Source organism: Bacillus rossius, chromosome 1 (genome assembly GCF_032445375.1).
Source record: "Bacillus rossius redtenbacheri isolate Brsri chromosome 1, Brsri_v3, whole genome shotgun sequence".
NCBI lineage: Eukaryota > Metazoa > Arthropoda > Insecta > Phasmatodea > Bacillidae > Bacillus > Bacillus rossius.
Window position 1 is genome coordinate 96,753,253 of NC_086330.1, and position 25,245 is coordinate 96,778,497.

General features: G+C 37.3%; 1 protein-coding gene across 1 annotated transcript in view; it reads right to left on the reverse strand.

The window, feature by feature from the left end:
• The window catches only part of LOC134532406 (discoidin domain-containing receptor 2-like), a 186,811-nt gene that overhangs the window by 20,936 nt on the left and 140,630 nt on the right, over positions 1-25,245 (reverse strand). The window contains exons 8-9 of the mRNA XM_063368854.1: positions 3,120-3,227; positions 767-942 (exon numbers count right to left, since the gene is read on the reverse strand). Of these exons, the coding sequence (XP_063224924.1) occupies positions 767-942; positions 3,120-3,227 (284 nt within the window). The remainder of the gene's footprint in view (positions 1-766; positions 943-3,119; positions 3,228-25,245) is intronic.

Consider the following 25,245-nt stretch of genomic DNA (forward strand, 5'->3'; position numbering starts at 1 on the left):
GTGTTAGTCAACCTCCAGAAAGGGGAGATGAACCACAATAGGTTGGGAACCACTGGTCTAGAGCTAGGGAAGCCAACATTTCACTGACCCACAACCAGTCCCGAACACAGCCGAAGTTCGCAGCGGGTTGTGCAACTTCGGGATAGGAATAAAAAAAATGTTTGGAACAGTTCATTTATTTACATTATTTAAGATTATTTCAAATATCACTATACTAACCAATTTTTTTACAAACAAAAATAACTAGTTTCAGTTTAACATTATAAAAAATTTCCGGTGATGCTTGAACGCCAATTATTCGGGCGTCTGGCTCTGGGTCAATTAATAGAAATTGCTCCCGAGCAAGGTCCTGTGCGCCACCAAGGCGAGATGTTCAAGATTCGACACTCAAAGGTCGATGCTTGAGATCAACGCTCGAGAATAAATGTTCGAGGTGCGACGCTCGATGTTTGACGCTCGAAGATCGACGCTCGAGAATCATTGTATGATGCTCGACACTCGAGATCGATTATCGAGGATCGTCGCTAGAGACTGATGCTCGAGGATCGACTCTCGATGATCAATGTTCGATTCTCGACGCTCGAGGATCGACGCTATAAAATTGACGCTCGAGGATCAATGCTCGAGGATCAACGCTAGAGACTGATGCTCGAATATCGACGCTCTAAAATCGACGCTCGAGGATCTATGCTCGAGGATCGACTCTCGATGATCACTGTTCGAGGATCGACTGTATAAGATCGACGCTAGAAGGCTCGACGCTTGCCTTCATGTTCATGGTGACGCCGAAGGGGTTGCGCAGGAAGGTGGGCGAGCCGTGCAGCTTCTGGCGCCGGCTCACCACCAGGATCACCACGAACACCACCAGCAGCAGCAGCATCACCGCCGTCAGCACGCCGATCACCGCCTCCACGTAGCCGTCGTCGTCGCCGGCCGCGCTGACTGCTCGCCGCCGCCGCAGTCAACACAGCATCAACACTTACACAACACTTACACAACACAGCAGCCTGCTTACAACGAATATTAACTTAACGCCATTTTTTATTACTTTGGCTGTTTTAGCCTTTGGAAAATTAATTTTGTTATATTTGATTCAGTGTAATTACAAAGGAAAAAAAATAGCAGTTAAGAATAAAATCCGCAATAGCACAGGAATTGCACAATTAAATCCAGAAATATTTTTTTTCTTAGGATATTGAACCATGATGATCATGGCTAACTCCATCCTGCGGACATCATAAACAAAAGAAAATAATACTCATCAAAATCTAGTCAACACATTAATTTTCTTATTTATAAAATAAAGTTTTCAAATCACGACGTAGTAGAACGTTAAGAACTACCAAATGACTGAAAGCATAACAAAATTTAACCAATAACGTATTATTAAGAAAGATTTATCTAGATTTAAATGTAATTAATACTAAAACCGGGATTGTGTAATGCTTATCGCAATGTACGATTGTAGCTAGTCAGACTGAATTACATTGCATTCAACTGCTATGTATAATACTGCGTTGTGTATGTGAAAAAGTTATGTTGATTGTGCTAGCCTTTGAGGAATTATTTGGATAGTGTTCACGGGCGTGCGTTCCGTTTCAAGTTATTGAAGTGTAACTTCTTCTCAGCAGGTACTGTAACTTGACGCGATGACGTCATCAGAGTGCGACGAAAAAAAAAGCGCAATACTCGGAGCGTTACGGAAATTGTAACGATTATTAAGGGAGTGGTGTAACTGCATTGCTGTTTGGCGCCATGTTTGTTCCACTCGCACTTCTGTGGCGACACCGGACAGTTGGATGTGTTACGTTCTTTCGGCTGCGCATACGTCAAGTGCACATTACAGACATAATTCTGAAGCATCTTAACACTGCTAGAAACTAAAATTTCAGGTTTATATACTTTTGAAAACATGTCACAAAAATAACTGTATTTGCACTGTTCTAGCATTAACAAAAAAGCCTTTTGAACCACAAATTTATGCTTTAAACACAGATGGCAACAGCAGCAGCGCTGCTTGCAGCGCCGTTAGTGAGCTGACATAGAACTACAGCCAGTGTGTGAAGTTTCATTTCCAACAGGTGTGTCGGCCACGTAGGGACGAGTTTCTGTTATTTTATATAATTTTTTAATGAGTAGACTTTTGAAGTAGTGTTAATTTTACAAAATTAAAAATACATAGTTTACGTTTGTTTGATTACTGGCCAAAGTTACATGTGGAAATTTTTAGGGGTAACAAATAACGAGACTAAAATGGATTACAGAAATGAAACTTTTTAGTTTCAAAGAAATTCTTATGGCTGATTCATGATATGTTTAAAAATAATTTTTTAGAAAAAGTTATTTATTTCTATTGTCTGCCAAAACTGTAACATATATGAGAATTTTTAAACACTAAGTATGAATTATAATTTTAATGAAATAAATTTATACTCTTCCAGGAAGTAAGTAGCTACTATGGGTTCCTTACAACATAAAACCTTTATAAGATCATAAAATATCTGAGAATTTAAAAAGACTGATTAAAATGAATTTTTTTGAGAATGTAATTTTACCATATCACATAGTAGCCAGTAAATTTGACTTCAAACATTAATAGGTCTACTTTTATTTTTCATTTCATTCTCCTTATCTATATTGCACAAAAACATTAAAAGTTCATCTTTACCAGCTAATTATGGAAAAAAGATATGTGATGTATATTTTTAATTCGGTAAAAGATCAGCCATCCAAAAAGTCGGAATGTTTAACCGCGTAGAACGTAAATATGAAATAATGTACTGGAACGGGGCATAATTTTACAACAGCGACAGGTTTTTCGGTGCTTGTAGCGCTTTAATTAAAATAAAAACATCATCCTGATGCTTGGTGTTACGTCTCAAATACTTTATATATCATTTGCAATAAATAAGTAGTTCATTTACAACTTAAAATGCGTGTACCAGCTTTGGGAAGCACTTTTAGACCATGAGTCGTATAATGTTTACAAAATTTTTATTTATTTATTAATCCTGGAGCTGTTGTTTGTCGGCCGGATTCTGACATAAGGAGATGTAAAGTGTCACGTGCTTAATCATGACATCGTGTTCGAATGCTAGACAAGCTGCACAATCACTCACTCGTCTCGAACGAATCCCAATAGGTATATGCGCCTTCCGAGTTGATGAGGATCTCTTCCTCGCTACTGTTCGCCGTCACCTCCGCGGTGAAGTTGCCTTCTGCGGGCACTAGGAAAGGAAACAAGAGACAAACAACTCAAGCCACAGCACACACTGCTGTTTTTAATGTCAGTTGAACAGAAATATGCAAGTAAAATCACAGATATTTGTAAATTTATACATTTACACAAGAACAACTGTATCACTACCAAATAGTGTTTGCAGTGACGCCGGTCCCATATGGTCCCAAACACTCACTGCAAGCACCAACTCTTATCAACTCACAAGATAAACACTTGTTTGCCCAGATGGGGCCTAACCTGCATATTAAAAAAGGTAAATAACCTAAATGTTGAAAACCTTTGAAGGTGGCTGAACATTTAACTAGAAAAAAAGTAGGTTTGGAAAACCCTGTTAAAGTTATTCAATGTAATATTTAAAAAAAACACACTCACGAAACAAATACCAAAATAAATTATCTGACCCACATTAAAATTTCAGGTACAATGAAGTTATTATTTTTAATAAACAAAATATGTATCTCAAAAACATTTACTTTCATTTTAATCTCACGGTTTTACTTTATAACCAATATTTTGATGTGAGAATGATAAGTTATTAATCTCTGAAAAATAACACAATATAATTTTACAAATTACAGTAATTCCAAGTCTTTGTAGAGTTAAGTTATTTTTACTACTCTGAAACAAATATGGCCACAATAGGCAAATGACACAGTAGCTGCAGAAGATGCAAACAAGTGCAGAGAAAAAACAGACTAGTATTACGAGCATCATAAACTAACACTTTAAATTTACATGGTGCATCATACACCAAAAAGTCCAAAGAAAAAGTGCCAGAAACATTAGTGAAAAATACAATTTATTATCATTGTATAATAGCAGACATTCAGACTTAGAAACGTTACTGGAAAATGAACACAAGACTTATACTTAGCTCTCCAATAACATCCATACTTTCGTGACCCCCTTTATCTCTGGTATCATCAATTGAAAATAATAATTAAATAAAAAATAATATTAAAAATCTTTTCAAAACGGACTAAGAAGTATAAAATAATTTCTTTTAGCCCCGTAAATATTTATTATCACATACAGATTCCTGACTCACAATTTTCCTAAAAAATTTGCTATTGGTTTTTAACACCGTGTAGTGGTCATATATACTGTATAGCACATATTTATAGCACTGTATGCGTGATATAGGCACCACCTGCGAGTGCTGCGTTATGTATCCCGCAACACTGTACAGTTCTGCTCGTAACCTAATGCCACGAATCCGGGGGCTTCGCTGAATAAAAACAAACAAATTTGTATCGAAAAGACCAACAAACAAACTGAAAAGGAATCGAGTACATACTGCACTGTTATCGATTTCTGAGCTATTCAAAGTTTCAAGTCTCTAGCTTATCTGAAAGTAAGTTTAAAATCGATTGCAAAATTTGTTCCGAACAGAGAAACAAACAGACTAGAAAGCGAGTTAATAAAAACGTTTTAAATAACTATAGCCATGTTTTGTGCAAATTTACAATATCTTTCCTGTAGTGTTAGAAACAATTTCTTGGGAACTGTTTTCCAGAGGAATGTTTGGTGGAAGCAGAGAGGTCGCGCGGCCGGGGGTCACGAGAGGTCACGAGGCACCAGCCAGGGAGTGACTGTCGCTGCGCGCGTCTGGAGTTGGGTTGCCTGATGAGGGACTGGATCTCGGTTCCTCCCGAGCAATGACCGCCGTCGTACCCCGCGACCCCGACGAGGCTGAAGCACAGAGGCTAAGGAAGCCTTAGTCAGGGGCGTACATGTTGTAGTGAGGTGGAATGATGCACACGACGCTCGCTGGTGTTTCTACCGCAAGACTCTGAACTGGCGCGTAGTATTCTATGACTATGACTTTGTTTTGAGGCAAACGTAACATTACATGGAGGAAAATGAAGATAAAGGTGTAAAACAAGTCCCTCGAGGGCCTCCAAGAATATGTACCGGGTGTTTGACGCCTAAAATTTATTCTGAAAAAACGAGTCTTTAGCGGTTTTCACTCTTCTAAAAATACAGTTTAGAAACGAAATACGGAAACAGAACTATGTACTCATCCACCCTTATAATATTCTGAAATGCTTTTCGTGAACAGAGACCATTCGGATATGTTGAGCAGTTTTCAAATAGCGTGGTTTTCTCTGAAGCTCTGCGCACAGTGTGTGTGCCCGGGTAGGCGGGGGCCTTAAACGCAGAGTTGGTTACTTCATCTTATAGTCACTATTATTAAGTGACTTTCCTAAGAATCCATTCCGATAGCTTTCTCTCATTTTTCGTTGAGTCACAAATTGCCACAAAAATATTTGTTAAACGTTATTTTAACACAAGTAATAATAATAATGAATTGCGTGACGTTTTATCGTTATTAGATAATATTTAGTAAATATATGTTAAAAAGTTTCAGATGTAACATTAGATGCAAAAGAGCTATCGTGATAAATATACAGGTAAAGCCCTTAAATAATAGTAATGACAAGAAAATGATATACTCAACTTAATGTGTAAGACGTAACTTAAAAAAACATTTTATGTATCGTTGAAATATTTTATAAATTATTATTTTTGTAAATTCATGATACCAAAATAATCATAAAAAACAAATAATTTTAGAAATCACATTGCAAGATTATAGCATAATCAAGTCAGAACTTTACAATACGTGTAAATTTGAGTCTTTTTAATTCCAAGGCCTAAATCACAAATCATTTAAATTTGTGATCCGCAAAAAAAAACAATCAACTAAGAATTTTATTCCCCTGTACTTATAATTACACAAAAAGAGTGCAAATTATAAAACACGTTTACAATTTCTCTGGTTACTAAACACCATGGTGGTTGTAGCGCTAACAGACTGGTCCAACAAACCTTTGTTCTGTAAGTAGACGGTGTCGACCAAGAAAAAGTGTGCCGGGGAAACTTGAAACTTAAATGCAAATTTTCGTAACGTAAGAACCTTGTTTTTATAATGACACGAGTTGTTGAGAATGCACGCGCAGTAACTTCTTGCTATTATTTTAACATAGCTGCTTAGTGAATTTCGTTGCTATAAGGATCAAGAAGCCTCGTTTAAAATTAATTGAAACTAGATGAAGAAGATAATTACCATGCTATCGGGCAATTGAGTTACAAGTTACGAGCTGCAGTTGATGAGAAATTAACGAAGTATCTCGGAATTGAGATATTAACGAGATTGACAGGGTACCATGCATAATATTAGAAGATTCAAGTATTAACTATGAAACGACACACGTTTAAGAAAAGGAAACTTTCTCATGTCAGGGAACGAAGGTAACAAAAAGTGATGAAAGTTCAAGCACTTAATTTAAGTTCTGCATAGCCCTGTTTAGATAAGCATTTTCCAAATCGTCAAATGTAAATGATTAAGCATGGGTTCTATTCATATGCGTTAGAAAAATTTATTACAATTATTTTGTAACATTTCCGTTGGTTATTTCGGAAACACTAAGTTAAGTGAGAGCTGCAGAAGAAGTTGAAAATCTTATAGCTACAAGCTTACTTCACATGTTCGTTTCAAAAGATATAGGTGCGTTTTTTTCCTTCCTATCGTTAGGCATCATCCTTAATACCAGGAGTAGGCAGACCGCGGCTCGCAAGCCGCATGCGGCTCTTCTCTTAGGTTTTTAGCTCTGCCACCCACTGCGCTGCCACAGCACAGTCACAAGGCATGACTTCCACCTGCGCACGCACCATGCCACCGCACTGCCCAGAAGCTTCTTTTGTTTTAATAATTTATTAATTAATTCAATTATTTAGGTTTTCTTGTTTTATCTATAGAGCTCTTCTAATGTCTACCATATTTTTTACATTTACGTCTTTTTTCCTAATAGCTTTTATTTTTAAAACTTTATGTTAAATTTCTGAATAAAATATTTTGATTTTATCTCGTTTTTTTATCGTCTTAAAATTTCATGTCGATACAAAGAAAATACATGTTGCGGCTATCTAATAAAATTGAGACTCTGTTTACTTAATTTCACTTGAAATTAAGTAAACCTCTGCGTCAATAATTAGTTGTTCGTTACGAGTGAGGTATTTTAATCCATGATTTTGGCTTCCAACTGGTTTCTCGAAATCACTCCCTGCAAACAAGTGTCATTGATTCCCGTGGATCCACCGCGTTTACAGACTAAAGTCTGGTTTTATTAATAATTTTTCTACCATCATCAGGTCACTAGGGACTTGAAACTTTAGAATTACATGTTCAAGGTGCCCGTTTGGTGGAGGTGTATGTGTGTTAGCGAGATGGGATGATTAGCGCGACGCTCGCTGGTATTTATAGCGCGGTATCACCTCTAGGCACAAGGCTCCATGTTCACAGGATAACTGTGAAATTTTAGCAGTGACCATAACATTATATGTCATAAAAATGAAGGTAAAGGTGTAATGCAAGTCCCTTAAGTGCTTTCAAGAATCTGTACCGGTTGTTTTACGCCTAAAATTTACTCTAAAACACGCCTTTTAGCCGTTTTAACTCTTCTAAACAGACAGTTTACAAACTTAATCCTAAATCAAAAGTACTTTTAGGCCCTCAGAGAATTCTTAAATGCTTTTCGTAAGCAGACCCCACTCGGATATCTCGAGTAGTTTACAAATGGTGTTGTTTCTTCTGAAGCTCTGCGGGCTCTGAACGGCCCCGTCTGCGCGGGCACACACACGGTGCGCAGAGCTTCAGAAGAAACCACGTCATTTGAAAACTGCTGCCGCTACCAGAGCGGGGTCTGTTTGCGAAAAACATTTTAGAATACACAGAGGGTGGATGAGTAGTTCTGTTTTCGGATAGCGTTTTGAAACTGTATTTTTAGAAAAGTGAAAATCGCTAAAACGCGAGTTTTCAGAATGGTGATTCCTACGCAAAATGGTGATTACTGAGAGTAATGCGTTTTGTGTTCTGCAATTTGCTAAGAGTGAATCTGTAATCTCAGTTCAACGTGCATTTCGTTTGTAGGAGAGTAATTGAACGTCGATGTCCCTGACTGTTGGATTGGTTGTAATGGTCGAGACGACAGAGCTCTTTTTCGCTGGCCTCCACGTTCCCCTGACATAACGCCATGGGATTTTTTTTTTGCTTTGGGGCTCTATGAAAGATCGTGTCTACGTTCCGCCGCTACATAATGATTTTCCAGAGTCGAGGCACCGAATCTAAGAGGCTATTGGCTTTTGATCGTGTTTGGTCATGTTAACCAAAGTGTGGGAATAATTTAACTTTAGGTTGGATGTGTGCCATATAACTAAAGTTGTACATATTGAACATTTGCAAGAAAAACTAGGTTATTTTACCTTAAATTTAATATATGATTTGTTGTGAAGTCTAAATTAAACTGTTAGGTCATTCTTTTATGGACATCCTATATTTAGGTGTGAAACACCCGGTACAGACTCTTGAAAGTATTTAAGGGACTTGCATTACACCTTTATCTTCATTTCTCCGCAATATAATGTCATGGTAACCACTCAAAACTCACAGTTGCCCTGTACACGACGAATAGACCGCGCGCCAATCCACAGCCTTGCGCTTAGGCTACGGCCACACGAGCGTGTTTTCACGCAGAGATTCTGCGTGAAAAGACGCCAGAAATATGAACCGCAGCAAGGAGAATGAGACCGGCCAGACGCAGCGTGAATTCCCGCCGGGGAGAGGACAGAAAGGCGCGTCTTCAAGGTCGCCCGCAAGAAAATGCACCGCGGCCAATTCGTTGGCGTGATTTCACGCAGCGTTTCAGTCGATGCCCGGCCACACGTGCGGGAATTCTCGCCGCGTTCTGTTCTGAAATACTAGGTACCCATTGTAGTCGATATGTTACGACTTCCGTAAAATGTTCACGTAGTTTTTCTTTTCATACCCCAAGACATTAAAACCATGGTCAACTCAAAAGGACGCGCGCGCGCGCGCGCGTGTGTGTATATATATATATATATATATATAGTTTAGTTTAGTTATTTCATTAACATTTTTCGGCACATTCTTCAGCACTAACACATTCTCTCATTGTCTCATTGCTGTGTTACTTTTTGATATATTTTCTTTCACCATAGACAAAAGTATTTTAATATGAGTTAACGGACATTATGAAGTACTCAAAAAACTTGTCTATATTTTCTTTTAGTTTATTATGAAAGAGCACAAATTTTCCTTTCGTTGATGTTTCACTCAATATGGGATGGACCCAGTATTTTCTTGAATGCTTCCGCCGACGACGACGCCTACGAAACAACAGCACAGCACTTAAAACCACAGCAGCGTTCTTGCTTAATCTATACTAATATTATAAAGCTGAAGAGTTTGTTTGTTTGTTTGAACGTGAGTAGATAGATTTGGTTCGTATGAGGACAGGGGCTGGGGGCTGGGGATTAGGGATTATGTCACTTCCTTCGACCATGCACACACGAAAAAGTGCCCCGTTACAATCATCAGCCATGTTGGATTACGTCACTTCCGCCGGCCATACACGCATGAAAAAGTGTCCCGTTACGTTCATCAGCCATGTACGCACGAAAAAATGTCCCGTTACGTAACGAACGAACGGAGGAGGACGGACAGACCAGCTCACCAGGACGTCTCGCTCTGAAAAGTATTAGGCGGTAATAAACAGCCAGGAGGTAACGAATATAAGCCTACTTCTACACGTGTTATGAACGCCGGATACATACAGCCAGGCAACCATGTGTTTTGGCGCGCTGTACTTCCACGACGCGCAACGGCACCGGCAAGTTTTTATTACTACCTCCTCTCAAGTTCTGATCTCCTAATACTTCACAGCAGAGAAGTGCTGTTGGTCGGAGCCCGTAGGTACTTCCTTCGCACGCCATGTTTTTTTTTCTATGTGAGTTAATTAAAACCCGTGTACAACAAAAACGGAATTTTGACAAGTTATTGAGAACTAAATGATAATAATAAAAAATGTTAACCAATAAATAATATTTAAATTCCTCACTACTATTTGATTAATTTAATGTTTTGTTTAAAATCTTTGAACATTGTAATAAATGTAAAAAAACCTTGAAACCAAACACTATAGAAAAATTTGTATATTTAGCATAGGTATTCTAATATATTTTCAATTAAAATAAATTAAGTTTTATTTTTGCAAAGTTTTTTATCCAACCTGCTGAAAACTTTTCAATTTTAACATAAAATTTGACATCTTCAGTGACATAAAACTTCTTGACCTTTGACCTTGACCTTTGACCTTGACATTTAACCTTGACCTTACCCTTGAACATTGACCTTGAACATTTACTTTGACCTTGAACATTGACTTTGAACATTGACTTTGACCCTGAACATTGACCTTGACCTAGAAATTTGACCTTGACCTTGAAATTTTACCCTGACATTGAAATTCGACCCTGACCTTTAGCCTTGCAACCCTCGATGTTGCCAACCTGATATCGTCATCTAATCCATATGCTAACCTAACCTAACCTAACCTAAACTAACATAAATTAAACTAAACTAACCTAACCTAACCTAACCTAACCTAAACTAAACTAAACTAACCTCACCTAACCTAATCCATATGCTAATCTATGCTAACCTAACCTAACCTAACCAAACTAAACTAAACTAACCTAACCTAACCTAACCTAACCTAACCTAAACTAAACTAAACTAACCTAACCTAACCTCTCCTAACATAACCTAACTTAACCTAATCCATATGCTAATCTAAGCTAACCTAACCTAACCTAACCTAACCTAAACTAAACTAAACCAAACTAAACTAAACTAAACTAACCTAACATAACCTAACCTAATCCATATGCTAATCTATGCTAACCTAACATAACCTAACCTAACCTAACCTAGCCTAACATAACTCAACCTAACCTAACCTAACCTAACCTAAACTAAACTAAACTAAACTAAAACCTAACCTAACCTAACCTAACCTAACCTAATCTATATGCTAATCTATGCTAACCTAACCTAACCTAACCTAAACCATATGCTAATCTATGCTAACCTAACCTAAACTAAACTAAACTAAACTAAACTAACCTAACCTAAACTAAACTAATCTAAACTAAACTAAGCTAAACTAAACTAAACTAAAATAACCTAACCTAAACTTACCTAACTTAACCTAAACTAAACTAAACTAAACTAACCTAACCTAACCTAATCCATATGTTAATCTATGCTAACCTAACCTAACCTAACCTAACCTAGCCTAATCCATATGCTAATCTATGCTAACCTAACCTAACCTAACCTAACCTAAACTAAACTAAACTAAACTAAACCAACCTAACCTAATCCATATGCTAATCTATGCTAACCTAACCTAACCTAACCTAATCCATATGCTAATCTATGCTAACCTAACCTAACCTAACCTAACCTAACCTAATCCATATGCTAATCTATGCTAACCTAACCTAACCTCTCCTACCATAACCTAACTTAACCTAATCCATATGCTAATCTAAGCTAACCTAACCTAACCTAACCTAACCTAACCTAAACTAAACTAAACTAAACCAAACTAAACTAAACTAACCTAACATAACCTAACCTAATCCATATGCTAATCTATGCTAACCTAACATAACCTAACCTAACCTAACCTAGCCTAACATAACTCAACCTAACCTAACCTAAACTAAACTAAACTAAAACCTAACCTAACCTAACCTAACCTAATCTATATGCTAATCTATGCTAACCTAACCTAACCTAACCTAACCTAACCTAATCCATATGCTAATCTATGCTAACCTAACCTAACCTAACCTAAACTAAACTAAACTAAACTAAACTAACCTAACCTAACCTAAACTAAACTAAACTAAACTAAGCTAAACTAAACTAAACTAAAATAACCTAACCTAACCTTACCTAACTTAACCTAAACTAAACTAAACTAAACTAAACTAACCTAACCTAATCCATATGTTAATCTATGCTAACCTAACCTAACCTTACCTAACCTTACCTAACCTAACCTAACCTAGCCTAATCCATATGCTAATCTATGCTAACCTAACCTAACCTAACCTAAACTAAACTAAACTAAACTAACCTAACCTAATCCATATGCTAATCTATGCTAACCTAACCTAACCTAACCTAACCTAACCTAACCTAATCCATATGCTAATCTATGCTAACCTAACCTAACCTAACCTAACCTAACCTAATCCATATGCTAATCTATGCTAACCTAAACTAAACTAAACTAAACTAAACTAAACTAAACTAAACTAAACTAACCTAACCTAACCTGACCTAACCTAAACTAAAATAAACTAAGCTAAACTAAACTAAACTAAACTAACCTAACCTAACCTAACCTAACTTAACCTTAACTAAACTAAACTAAACTAACCTAACCTAACCTAACCTAACCTAACCTAATCCATATGTTAATCTATGCTAACCTAACCTAACCTAACCTAGCCTAATCCATATGCTAATCTATGCTAACCTAACCTAACCTAACCTAACCTAAACTAAACTAACCTAACCTAATCCATATGCTAATCTATGCTAACCTAACCTAACCTAACCTAAACTAAACTAAACCTAACCTAACCTAACCAAACCTAACCTGACCTAAACTAAACTAAGCTAAACTAAACTAAACTAAACTAAACTAAACTAACCTAACCTAACCTAACCTAACTTAACCTTAACTAAACTAAACTAAACTAAACTAACCTAACCTAACCTAACCTAACCTTATCCATATGTTAATCTATGCTAACCTAACCTAACCTAACCTAGCCTAATCCATATGCTAATCTATGCTAACCTAACCTAACCTAACCTAAACTAAACTAAACTAAACTAACCTAACCTAATCCATATGCTAATCTATGCTAACCTAACCTAACCTAACCATTGTAATGCTAGAGATTCGGGAAAAAGTTCAAAATTCATTAAATAAATTTGTAATCTATATACTGATTGATTAGATCGTCTAAGGTCCTTGGTTCGATCCCTGGCCGATATAAATCAACTTTAATTTTAAAAAAGTACCAGAAAAGTGTAAGGTTCGAGAAATAAAACACCTCAAAGTCTTTTACAAACATAATATTTATTACTCAATTTCTATCCTACTACAGAATCACTTGCGAAAGCCAGCAATCGTATAATCATTTAGCCCTGCATAGACGTGCAACGACTAATTCTTAGCTCCAAATGGCTCCAAATGCTCCAAACGACCTTCAAATGGCTCCATCAGCTCCAACAACCTCCAAATGCTTGACAGCTCCAAATGACTCCTAATGCTTCAAAAGACTCCAAATGCTCCAACAGCTCCAAAAAAAGGCTCCAAATGCTCCAATAGCCTCCAAATGCTTAACACAGCTCCAAATGGCTCCAAAAGCTCCAAACGGCCTCCAAATGCTTGACAGCCTCCAAATGCTTGACAGCTCCAAATGGCTCCAAATGCTCCAAACGGCTCCAAATGGCTCCAAATGCTCCAAATGCTTCAAAAGGCTCCAAATGCTCCAACAGCTCCAAAAAAAGGCTCCGAATGCTTGACAGCTCCAAATGGCTCCAAATGCTCCAAACGGCTCCAAATGCTCCAAATGTCTCCAAATGCTCCAACAGCTCCAAAAAAAGGCTCCGAATGCTTGACAGCTCCAAATGGCTCCAAATGCTCCAAACGGCTCCAAATGCTCCAAATGTCTCCAAATGGCTCCAAATGCTTCAAAAGACTCCAAATGCTACAACAGCTCCAAAAGGCTCCAAATGCTTCAAAAGACTCCAAATGCTACAACAGCTCCAAAAAAAGGCTCCAAATGCTTAACACAGCTCCAAATGGCTCCAAATGCTCCAAATGACTCCAACAGCTCCAAAAGGCTCCAAATGCTTGACAGCTCCAAATGCTCCAAATGACTCCAAATGCTCCAACTGCTCCAAAAAAGGCTCCAAATGCTTAACACAGCTCCAAATGGATCCAACAGCTCCAAAAGGCTCCAAATGCTTCAAAAGGCTCCAATTGTTCCAAGAGCTCCATCTTCAATAGCTTCCAACTGATTCCAATTACTTTTCTTATCGAACTTGGCATGATTACTAACATGTCTTTATTAGTATACATTTTGACTGGCAGTGGTAACGTATTTTGCACCTTTAAGTTATAAGTTTTATTTAGAAATCAGATTTCGATAAATCGTAGATACCATTTGGAAAGAAAATATATTAATTTATCTTCAAGTTTATACACATACATTTAATTTAAGCCATTATTGTATGTAACCAGCTTCCCTCAGTTCTTTGAGTATGAAGGATATTTCTTTAATGTTCGAATAGTTTCCTGCACAAAGCGATCCATGTAGTAGTCGTAGCCTGTCAACCAATATGTTAGGATCTTCCCATGAGGTATAATCAAACTCTTCTGCTGCGTTCATCATCCTTGCATGTTTATAATAAATATTATTATCTCTGGTGTCTATCGTTTTAACACCAACCTCAAGGTCACTTTCGTCATCGTGCCAGTGATTATCACAAGCTTGATCAGGATAATTTATTTTATTACAACGTTTCCATCGTTTTGGTCTCAAACCACCATCACAGTCTTCACTCTTGCATGCTTTTGGTGCTTCAGCACAGTACTCAATCATGTCAGCCTTAGATGTGTCAGCACAGTCTTCGTTCACGCCAGCTTCTGATGTGTCACCACAGTCTTCAATCATGTCAGCACCACAAACTTGATCAGGATAATTTATTTTATTACGTCGTTTCCATCGTTTTGGTCTCAGACCGCCATCATAGTCTTCGATCTTGCCTGCTTTAGGTGCTTCAGTACAGTACTCAATCATGTCAGCCTCAGATGTGTCACCACAATCTTCAATCATGCACGCTTCAGATGATTCATCAAAGTCTTCGACCTTGTAAGCTTCAGATGGTTCTCTATCTTTCTCATTTTCATGGAGACGACTAGATATTGGAGTAAATATATTTTCATTTCTAATGTGGTTACAACTACCTTCGTTTGTTTTAAATTTTAAATTATTATCTTGATCTAGATCAGTAATTTTAGCATTAGCTTTTTCGCCTTCGTTCCTCTTCCGCGATGTTGTAGCCCAGTCTTCGTTATCTTTATTCATCTTAATTGTACAGGTCTTGTAATGTCTATCCAAGTAATATCTTCTACCAAAGGATTTCTGACACTGACTGCAATGAAACGGTTTTTGACAAGGACCCAAATTACACTCGCTTCTCTCATGTCGTTTAGCATTCTTTCTCAAGGTAAACACCTTGCTACAGTATCTACAGTGATGACGTTTCGATACAGCGTCAGATCCTAAATCGGAATTCATATTAGTTACCGAGACTAATGCCAGATGCAAACTAAGAGTTTTAAATTAGATATATTACTTAAATAGAATTTTTTAATTATTTCATCAGCGAGAATTAATTTATCTCATTCAAAGGTACTTGTTGCAAGTAGTTCTGCTTTTCAACAACAGATGTCGACACATGTTACTGTCAGGTAAATAATATTTAGTTCTTTTATGCGGGATGCTCACTAACGATCGCAATAGAACGATGGCTTCGCTAGACTCCAAGGAGAAGGAAGTTCATCCATCCTGTTAGTGCTTCTTAGATTTCTCAGAGATTATTTGACTGAGTAATGATATATTTTTTTTTTTAATTTCCACCTGATAAAAATATTACAAGTGATGATTAAGTAGCAGATGTTCACTAATTATATGCAACCTTGAATAAAAAATGACATGCTTCATTAAGTAAATAATCCTTCATGCAGAGATAAATTCCTCATCAGTAACCAGAAGCACTCGGAGAAAACCATCAGATGTCTAGTCAGGAATAATCAGAAGTACCCAGTGAAAACCATCAAAATATTGTCAAGAATAATCAGGAGCACACGGAGAAATCCACCATAATACTGTCAAGAATAAACGGGAGCACACGGAGAAAACCGCCATAATATTGACAAGAATAATCGGAAGCACACGGAGAAAACCGCCACAAGTTTTCTTTGATATCATAAAATTTCAGGAAAAAATAATAATAAATAAAAATAAATTAATAAAAAATTTAAAAAAATAAAATAAAAAATACATAAACAGATTCTGCTAGCTTGTGAACTTCTCATTGTTGAGCAAAGATATATTTCTAGAACAAGCCAGCAGAATCTGTTTATGTATTTTTTATTTTATTTTTTTAAATTTTTTATTAATTTATTTATTTTTATTATTATTTTTTCCTGAAATTTTATGATATCAAAGAAAACTTGTGGCGGTTTTCTCCGTGTGCTTCCGATTATTCTTGTCAATATTATGGCGGTTTTCTCCGTGTGCTCCCGTTTATTCTTGACAGTATTATGGTGGATTTCTCCGTGTGCTCCTGATTATTCTTGACAATATTTTGATGGTTTTCACTGGGTACTTCTGATTATTCCTGACTAGACATCTGATGGTTTTCTCCGAGTGCTTCTGGTTACTGATGAGGAATTTATCTCTGCATGAAGGATTATTTACTTAATGAAGCATGTCATTTTTTATTCAAGGTTGCATATAATTAGTGAACATCTGCTACTTAATCATCACTTGTAATATTTTTATCAGGTGGAAATTAAAAAAAAAATATATCATTACTCAGTCAAATAATCTCTGAGAAATCTAAGAAGCACTAACAGGATGGATGAACTTCCTTCTCCTTGGAGTCTAGCGAAGCCATCGTTCTATTGCGATCGTTAGTGAGCATCCCGCATAAAAGAACTAAATATTATTTACCTGACAGTAACATGTGTCGACATCTGTTGTTGAAAAGCAGAACTACTTGCAACAAGTACCTTTGAATGAGATAAATTAATTCTCGCTGATGAAATAATTAAAAAATTCTATTTAAGTAATATATCTAATTTAAAACTCTTAGTTTGCATCTGGCATTAGTCTCGGTAACTAATATGAATTCCGATTTAGGATCTGACGCTGTATCGAAACGTCATCACTGTAGATACTGTAGCAAGGTGTTTACCTTGAGAAAGAATGCTAAACGACATGAGAGAAGCGAGTGTAATTTGGGTCCTTGTCAAAAACCGTTTCATTGCAGTCAGTGTCAGAAATCCTTTGGTAGAAGATATTACTTGGATAGACATTACAAGACCTGTACAATTAAGATGAATAAAGATAACGAAGACTGGGCTACAACATCGCGGAAGAGGAACGAAGGCGAAAAAGCTAATGCTAAAATTACTGATCTAGATCAAGATAATAATTTAAAATTTAAAACAAACGAAGGTAGTTGTAACCACATTAGAAATGAAAATATATTTACTCCAATATCTAGTCGTCTCCATGAAAATGAGAAAGATAGAGAACCATCTGAAGCTTACAAGGTCGAAGACTTTGATGAATCATCTGAAGCGTGCATGATTGAAGATTGTGGTGACACATCTGAGGCTGACATGATTGAGTACTGTACTGAAGCACCTAAAGCAGGCAAGATCGAAGACTATGATGGCGGTCTGAGACCAAAACGATGGAAACGACGTAATAAAATAAATTATCCTGATCAAGTTTGTGGTGCTGACATGATTGAAGACTGTGGTGACACATCAGAAGCTGGCGTGAACGAAGACTGTGCTGACACATCTAAGGCTGACATGATTGAGTACTGTGCTGAAGCACCAAAAGCATGCAAGAGTGAAGACTGTGATGGTGGTTTGAGACCAAAACGATGGAAACGTTGTAATAAAATAAATTATCCTGATCAAGCTTGTGATAATCACTGGCACGATGACGAAAGTGACCTTGAGGTTGGTGTTAAAACGATAGACACCAGAGATAATAATATTTATTATAAACATGCAAGGATGATGAACGCAGCAGAAGAGTTTGATTATACCTCATGGGAAGATCCTAACATATTGGTTGACAGGCTACGACTACTACATGGATCGCTTTGTGCAGGAAACTATTCGAACATTAAAGAAATATCCTTCATACTCAAAGAACTGAGGGAAGCTGGTTACATACAATAATGGCTTAAATTAAATGTATGTGTATAAACTTGAAGATAAATTAATATATTTTCTTTCCAAATGGTATCTACGATTTATCGAAATCTGATTTCTAAATAAAACTTATAACTTAAAGGTGCAAAATACGTTACCACTGCCAGTCAAAATGTATACTAATAAAGACATGTTAGTAATCATGCCAAGTTCGATAAGAAAAGTAATTGGAATCAGTTGGAAGCTATTGAAGATGGAGCTCTTGGAACAATTGGAGCCTTTTGAAGCATTTGGAGCCTTTTGGAGCTGTTGGATCCATTTGGAGCTGTGTTAAGCATTTGGAGCCTTTTTTGGAGCAGTTGGAGCATTTGGAGTCATTTGGAGCATTTGGAGCTGTCAAGCATTTGGAGCCTTTTGGAGCTGTTGGAGTCATTTGGAGCATTTGGAGCCATTTGGAGCTGTGTTAAGCATTTGGAGCCTTTTTTTGGAGCTGTTGTAGCATTTGGAGTCTTTTGAAGCATTTGGAGCCTTTTGGAGCTGTTGTAGCATTTGGAGTCTTTTGAAGCATTTGGAGCCATTTGGAGACATTTGGAGCATTTGGAGCCGTTTGGAGCATTTGGAGCCATTTGGAGCTGTCAAGCATTCGGAGCCTTTTTTTGGAGCTGTTGGAGCATTTGGAGACATTTGGAGCATTTGGAGCCGTTTGGAGCATTTGGAGCCATTTGGAGCTGTCAAGCATTCGGAGCCTTTTTTTGGAGCTGTTGGAGCATTTGGAGCCTTTTGAAGCATTTGGAGCATTTGGAGCCATTTGGAGCCGTTTGGAGCATTTGGAGCCATTTGGAGCTGTCAAGCATTTGGAGGCTGTCAAGCATTTGGAGGCCGTTTGGAGCTTTTGGAGCCATTTGGAGCTGTGTTAAGCATTTGTAGGCTATTGGAGCATTTGGAGCCTTTTTTTGGAGCTGTTGGAGCATTTGGAGTCTTTTGAAGCATTAGGAGTCATTTGGAGCTGTCAAGCATTTGGAGGTTGTTGGAGCTGATGGAGCCATTTGAAGGTCGTTTGGAGCATTTGGAGCCATTTGGAGCTAAGAATTAGTCGTTGCACGTCTATGCAGGGCTAAATGATTATAAGATTGCTGGCTTTCGCAAGTGATTCTGTAGTAGGATAAAAATTGAGTAATAAATATTATGTTTGTAAAAGACTTTGAGGTGTTTTATTTCTCGAACCTTACACTTTTCTGGTACTTTTTTAAAATTAAAGTTGATTTATATCGGCCAGGGATCGAACCAAGGACCTTAGACGATCTAATCAATCAGTATATAGATTACAAATTTATTTAATGAATTTTGAACTTTTTCCCGAATCTCTAGCATTACAATGGTTAGGTTAGGTTAGGTTAGCATAGATTAGCATATGGATTAGGTTAGGTTAGTTTAGTTTAGTTTAGTTTAGTTTAGGTTAGGTTAGGTTAGGTTAGGTTAGCATAGATTAGCATATGGATTAGGCTAGGTTAGGTTAGGTTAGGTTAGCATAGATTAACATATGGATTAGGTTAGGTTAGGCTAGGTTAGTTTAGTTTAGTTCAGTTTAGTTAAGGTTAAGTTAGGTTAGGTTAGGTTAGGTTAGTTTAGTTTAGTTTAGTTTAGTTTAGTTTAGTTTAGCTTAGTTTAGTTTAGTTTAGGTTAGGTCAGGTTAGGTTTGGTTAGGTTAGGTTAGGTTTAGTTTAGTTTAGTTTAGGTTAGGTTAGGTTAGCATAGATTAGCATATGGATTAGGTTAGGTTAGTTTAGTTTAGTTTAGTTTAGGTTAGGTTAGGTTAGCATAGATTAGCATATGGATTAGGCTAGGTTAGGTTAGGTTAGGTTAGCATAGATTAACATATGGATTAGGTTAGGTTAGGTTAGTTTAGTTTAGTTTAGTTTAGTTTAGTTTAGTTTAGTTAAGGTTAAGTTAGGTTAGGTTAGGTTAGGTTAGTTTAGTTTAGTTTAGTTTAGTTTAGTTTAGTTTAGGTTAGGTCAGGTTAGTTTAGTTTAGTTTAGTTTAGTTTAGTTTAGTTTAGTTTAGTTTAGTTTAGTTTAGTTTAGTTTAGTTTAGTTTAGTTTAGTTTAGTTTAGTTTAGTTTAGTTTAGTTTAGTTTAGTTTAGTTTAGTTTAGTTTAGGTTAGGTTAGCATAGATTAGCATATGGATTAGGTTAGTTTAGGTTAGGTTAGGTTAGGTTAGCATAGATTATCATATGGATTAGGTTAGGTTAGGTTATGTTAGGTTAGGTTAGGTTAGCATAGATTAGCATATGGATTAGGTTAGGTTAGTTTAGTTTAGTTTAGTTTAGTTTAGGTTAGGTTAGGTTAGGTTAGCATAGATTAGCATATGGATTAGGCTAGGTTAGGTTAGGTTAGGTTAGCATAGATTAACATATGGATTAGGTTAGATTAGGTTAGTTTAGTTTAGTTTAGTTTAGTTTAGGTTAAGTTAGGTAAGGTTAGGTTAGGTTATTTTAGTTTAGTTTAGTTTAGTTTAGCTTAGTTTAGTTTAGTTTAGTTTAGTTTAGGTTAGGTTAGGTTAGTTTAGTTTAGTTTAGTTTAGGTTAAGTTAGGTTAGGTTAGCATAGATTAGCATATGGATTAGGTTAGGTTAGGTTAGGTTAGGTTAGCATAGATAAGCATATAGATTAGGTTAGGTTAGGTTAGGTTAGGTTTTAGTTTAGTTTAGTTTAGTTTAGTTTAGGTTAGGTTAGGTTAGGTTGAGTTATGTTAGGCTAGGTTAGGTTAGGTTAGGTTATGTTAGGTTAGCATAGATTAGCATATGGATTAGGTTAGGTTATGTTAGGTTAGTTTAGTTTAGTTTAGTTTGGTTTAGTTTAGTTTAGTTTAGGTTAGGTTAGGTTAGGTTAGGTTAGGTTAGCTTAGATTAGCATATGGATTAGGTTAAGTTAGGTTATGTTAGGAGAGGTTAGGTTAGGTTAGTTTAGTTTAGTTTAGGTTAGGTTAGGTTAGTTTAGGTTAGGTTAGGTTAGTTTAGTTTAGTTTGGTTAGGTTAGGTTAGGTTAGCATAGATTAGCATATGGATTAGGTTAGGTGAGGTTAGTTTAGTTTAGTTTAGGTTAGGTTAGGTTAGGTTAGGTTAGGTTAGTTTAGTTTAGTTTAATTTATGTTAGGTTAGGTTAGGTTAGGTTAGGTTAGCATATGGATTAGATGACGATATCAGGTTGGCAACATCGAGGGTTGCAAGGCTAAAGGTCAGGGTCGAATTTCAATGTCAGGGTAAAATTTCAAGGTCAAGGTCAAATTTCTAGGTCAAGGTCAAAGTTCAGGGTCAAAGTCAATGTTCAAAGTCAATGTTCAAGGTCAAAGTAAATGTTCAAGGTCAATGTTCAAGGGTAAGGTCAAGTTTAAATGTCAAGGTCAAAGGTCAAGGTCAAAGGTCAAGAAGTTTTATGTCACTGAAGATGTCAAATTTTATGTTAAAATTGAAAAGTTTTCAGCAGGTTGGAAAAAAAAACTTTGCAAAAATAAAACTTAATTTATTTTAATTGAAAATATATTAGAATACCTATGCTAAATATACAAATTTTTCTATAGTGTTTGGTTTCAAGGTTTTTTTACATTTATTACAATGTTCAAAGATTTTAAACAAAACATTAAATTAATCAAATAGTAGTGAGGAATTTAAATATTATTTATTGGTTAACATTTTTTATTATTATCATTTAGTTCTCAATAACTTGTCAAAATTCCGTTTTTGTTGTACACGGGTTTTAATTAACTCACATAGAAAAAAAACATGGCGTGCGAAGGAAGTACCTACGGGCTCCGACCAACAGCACTTCTCTGCTGTGAAGTATTAGGAGATCAGAACTTGAGAGGAGGTAGTAATAAAAACTTGCCGGTGCCGTTGCGCGTCGTGGAAGTACAGCGCGCCAAAACACATGGTTGCCTGGCTGTATGTATCCGGCGTTCATAACACGTGTAGAAGTAGGCTTATATTCGTTACCTCCTGGCTGTTTATTACCGCCTAATACTTTTCAGAGCGAGACGTCCTGGTGAGCTGGTCTGTCCATCCTCCTCCGTTCGTTCGTTACGTAACGGGACATTTTTTCGTGCGTACATGGCTGATGAACGTAACGGGACACTTTTTCATGCGTGTATGGCCGGCGGAAGTGACGTAATCCAACATGGCTGATGATTGTAACGGGGCACTTTTTCGTGTGTGCATGGTCGAAGGAAGTGACATAATCCCTAATCCCCAGCCCCCAGCCCCTGTCCTCATACGAACCAAATCTATCTACTAACGTGCTAATCTTAAAACCACTGGTCCGATGTGAAAAATTCTTTCAGTGTTGGATAGTACATTTATCGAGGAAGGCTATAGGATATATTATATTATCAATAACATTATGGATCCTTACTTAAAGTCCAATTTAGAATCAAATGCGTTGGAGGGGGTTAGATACAACATGCAGTACACGTACGAAGTGTGTGTTGACAATGCCGCAGGCGCTAGAAGTTTATTTCCTATTGCCTATTAACATTGTTGCCACCCACTAGATGCCTTATCATTCTTAATTTTCCCATACAAGTAAAAAACACCCGTGTGATATTAACAACGAAGCAATCAGTACCCTCATAAGAGTTCAATTAGTATTTAAATACTTTTTATCACTTTAAATCGCAAACCTAAACTATTGTTTTTTTCTCTCTGTGTTTAATTTGTTTTTTCTTCTTTTACTAGAATTATTTTTATTATTTTTATTTCATTTTCATTTTTCGGACCATCAATAATTTTCCTCTCCCGTTACAAATATGACAAGGACTTGTATCTATATTATATATATATATATATTTCTTGTGTGCGTGTGTATGTCACTGAACTCCTCCTAGACGGCTGGACCGATTTTGATGAAATTTTTTGTGTGAGTTCACGGGGATTCGAGGATGGTTTAGATTCACAATTGGATATTTTATCTCGATTCTGAGTTAAGAAAAAACTAAAAAAACACGCTTTAAAAGCAAAATAACTAAGCATTGTTGATAATTAGCCTCCATGGCAACGGGATTTTGCATTGTTGTTGCCTTCTGCGTAACCATGGGAAAGGTTTTTGGTAACGGCAGTGGCGTGCCCAAGAGGAGGGGTATGTATAATGAGAATATAAAAAATGTCCAGCGTAGAAATACTTACCGCCATATCCATATCTCACAAAAAGTACATTTAGGCAGGACAATGTCTGTCGGGTCAGCTAGAAAGATATATAGAGATATATATGTAGAAAGATATATAGAGAGATAGAGATATAAATAGAAAGATAGAGAGAGTTATAGAGATATACATAGAGAAATAGAGAATTCGAGAGATAAAGAGAGATGCTTAGGATACGTTTAAAAAATTAAAAAAATTGATTGAGGCATTGCAACGCATGCCGGGCATTATCTAGTATATATATATAAGCGAAATACCACTCACTGACTCACTCATCACGAGATCTCTAAAACTATACACCCGATTGACTTGAAATTTATCATAGTTACTCATTTTGTGATGTACACGCTCACTAAGAACGGATTCTGCGGAAATCCGATCCCAAGGGGAGTTTCAGGGGCGTAATATATCAAAATTTCCAGTTTTTTGTAGGAAATCACCATGGCAACGGCTGTTGCTTTGTTGATGCTTCATTCGTCTCTATGGCAACGACTATTTCATTGTTTGTGCAGTCCTCATCACCGTTAAAATTTTGCGTGTACTTTAAATATCAAAAATTGCCCTTTTTTTTCAAATAGGCTATATATTTTACAGACTTGAAACTTCACAGTAATGTTCCTTATGGTACGCAGGATGACATTTTCCTAAAATTAGATCCTATGGGTGGTTAAAACCAGGAAAAAGTGGGTACTTTGTCTGCATGAGAACAGGATTTTCAATTGTTCATGCCTTCTGCGTCTCCATGGCAACGGGCATCGCGCGGCAGTGGCGTACCCACAAGGAGGAGCATGTATAATAAGCGGCGCAAGAGTGATCTGCCTGTAGACTGCCGTAGCGAAGTACGGGTACATCAGTTGTATGTTGCGTGCACGAGTCGGGAAACCATCGGTACATTATACAGCATTGTAATAAATTTTCACTTAATTTTTTTTATTTACCATTACTGTAAATGGGAGATGTGGCTTAATTTTTTTCCATTAGTATAGCTGTGCGAAGCCGGGTCGGGCAGCTAGTGAATTCATAATCAAGCCTGCAAAGCATAGATGGGTACCAGTTCACAATACAACGCTCACATGTGGCCGGGTAGCGGATTCATTCTGCGTGAAATCACGCGCTAGGCTTCAGCGTGAAAACACGCACGTGTGGCCATCGGTCGCTCAGGATCTCACGCTGCGTGAAAACACGCTGTAACAGCAGCGTGAAAACACGCACGTGTGGCCGTAGCCTTAGAAGCACCAGCGAGCGTCGCACTCACCATCCCGCCTCACTGACACAGACACACTTCTGACTGCACGGGTCCTTTACGGCGAATCGTGGAAACTGCATCCGCCTGGAGTGATGCTGGGCAGTCAAGGACGAACATAGATCCGTCTGGGCAGAGCTAGAGCTCCGGACAAGGCGCCCGCAGATTGCGAGTCCTGCGTTCGAGCACCGCGCGAGCTGCCCTGGAGTCGCGCGAAGTCGAGTGGCTCGGTCGAGTCGAACAAAACAGTTCCGAAGATGGGAGTATCCAATTGGGCCAAGCTGTGTCGGGACAAGAGGCACACAGTTGTTAACGTGAATACGTCGTGTAAATGGGAAGTTGAAAAGAAGACAGTAGTTCCAGTCAACTGTGCACTCGCACTAGGCCGTGGCTGAACACTGTCGGTGATGCCTGAGCTCGAACTAGGCCAGGTGACGTCCGCCATATTAGCTTTCTTCCTCTCCCTGCAGAGTCGGCGCCGGCGAGGAGCACCTTTTTGGAATCGTCGCAACTTGTTCTCTCTTCTAATCGTCGTTTCTTGCAATTCCGATTGTGTAAATTCGCCATATGCTTATACATTTTACTTTTTTTTGCAATAGCTTTTTTGTAATTTCACCTCACAATATATCGTAAACTTCTTAAAATTTTA